Here is a 1907-nt window from a genome sequence, read left to right on the forward strand (position 1 = left end):
TTCTTTGGATTGACATAAAATATGTCCCAACTACCTAAGCCTTTCGTATCTTAATTTATCCTCAATCGGCACCACCCCTGCTTATCGTAGTATCACCCTTGTTTGGTAGGGACTAATATTAAAATTTTCAATATATTTTGATAAAATTTAATGAAATGTATGGTTCAAAAGTTGCGAATCCCATTAAATATGTTATTGAAATTAATTGTTGAATTAGACTTTGAATAAAATCTTGATTTTTATTCCCACTAAATGTGGCGTAATCTCATTCCAACTAAATATGATTACATATATCCATAAAAAATACCTTAAAAAAAATGTTCTTGGGCCTAAGTGAAGGGGACCCCCCAACCCCTCAAATCCGCCTCTGCATATTAGCATTCCAAACTTAAAAGTGCGTCTTAAGAAAACCAATTCAGCATTCAGAAACCAATTCAGAATGGTACAAAGATAGGAAACTTTACCTGTGTGGACCGTCTTCCAAATAACCAAATACCATACATTATGTCAAAAGAATAATGCTTGTGGTACACCGAAGTGTCCAACGGGGTGTCCATCGGCACGCGCAGGTGGGCCCAGGCGTGGCAGGCACCTCGGCCAATGCCGAGGTGCCAGGTGTCCATTTTGGACACCTCGTTGGACACCACAATGTACCCATAGCATGATTGATGCCAAAATACCTCTCAAACACTACTGCTACCGTGTCATCTTGTTATGCCCCCACGCACCCCATAAACTTACTATAAAAACCGTCTTCTGGATGTAAGTTCTGTAGGATCCATTCCCAACATCATCAAGCCACAGGAAAAATCAACTCTTCCAAAGCAAAAATTCAAGCTTCTGTACAAAAATGAAAACGATTGTCTTCCTTGCCTTTGCTCTCTTCCTCCAGGGAGCACTTTGTATCCACAATACAAATTCTTCCATTAATTTTCTCAAACTATTGTCCGATCTCGTTCTGACTAACACTTTTGTTTCTCTTCTTTCTTCAATGCAGGGGAATTAATCTGTGAGGAATTGCCAGTAGGATTGTGTTCGTTCTCAATCGCGTCCTCTGGGAAGCGATGCCTACTAGAGACCTACGCATCAAATGATGGAACTATGGACTTCAAATGCAAGACATCTGAAGTGGTTGCTATTAACTTGCACGATTATATTGAAGCTGATGAATGCGTGGATGCATGTGGGGTCGATAGGAAATCTGTCGGGATCTCATCTGACACCCTTCTTGACTCTCAGTTCACTGCCAAGCTATGCTCACCACAGTGTTACCAGAACTGTCCCAACATTGTTGATCTTTACAACAATTTGGCCCTCGGAGAAGGTGATCTTCACAACCCCCAAAACAACCTCATGTAAAAGTTTAACTTATTAATTATCGAACAAATTTATTATTTATAGGTTTCAACACGACCTCTCTCATGAACAGGCCGTAGAAATTTTTTTATTGAAGTCATGATATGTAAATAATTTTCATAAATGGGAACTCGATGCAGTGATAATTTGCCTCTTTTAATATGGTATTTGCTAACAATTGACAGGAACATTTTTACCTGATCTGTGCAAATCGCAAAGAGCAAATTCACGTCGTTCAATGGCTCAGATTAAAAGTTTTGGTACAGCTTTTGGCCCTATTTCTGCTGCTGCTGGTCCAATGTCTGCTGCTTCTCGTTTTCCTTCTCCATCTTCATCTCTTGATTGTGCTCCAGCTCCAGTGTAAAGAAATCCCTATTTGATATGCAGTATTGGATGGGAATAGATAATATAATGAACAAGATTTTAGTTTATTTTTGTTCATGTCTATAACTGTCCAATCCTCTTACCGAACATGGCGTATATGTTATATGTAATTTCATTTGATATAGGAGTTGTAATTATATATTATTTAATGAAAGTGGACTATATCT

General features: G+C 38.6%; 1 protein-coding gene across 1 annotated transcript; it reads left to right on the plus strand.

The window, feature by feature from the left end:
* Positions 1-600: 600 nt before the first annotated feature.
* Positions 601-1720, plus strand: LOC111389780. Its single transcript, XM_023014747.1, has 4 exons — positions 601-615; positions 776-902; positions 998-1324; positions 1542-1720. Exons 1-4 carry the CDS (start codon positions 601-603, stop codon positions 1718-1720), a joined length of 648 nt encoding a protein of 215 aa, XP_022870515.1.
* Positions 1721-1907: the final 187 nt, after the last annotated feature.

The sequence above is a fragment of the Olea europaea genome, unplaced genomic scaffold (assembly GCF_002742605.1).
Source record: "Olea europaea var. sylvestris unplaced genomic scaffold, O_europaea_v1 scaffold6214, whole genome shotgun sequence".
Classification (NCBI taxonomy): Eukaryota; Viridiplantae; Streptophyta; class Magnoliopsida; order Lamiales; family Oleaceae; genus Olea; species Olea europaea.

What these genes read in the sequence shown, in the direction of transcription:
- LOC111389780 (XM_023014747.1), top strand. An exon ending in CTTCCTCCAGGGAGCACTTT is followed by an intron (nt 903 to 997) that starts GTATCCACAATA and finishes TCTTCAATGCAG; the next exon opens with GGGAATTAATCTGTGAGGAA. An exon ending in CAATTTGGCCCTCGGAGAAG is followed by an intron (nt 1,325 to 1,541) that starts GTGATCTTCACA and finishes AACAATTGACAG; the next exon opens with GAACATTTTTACCTGATCTG.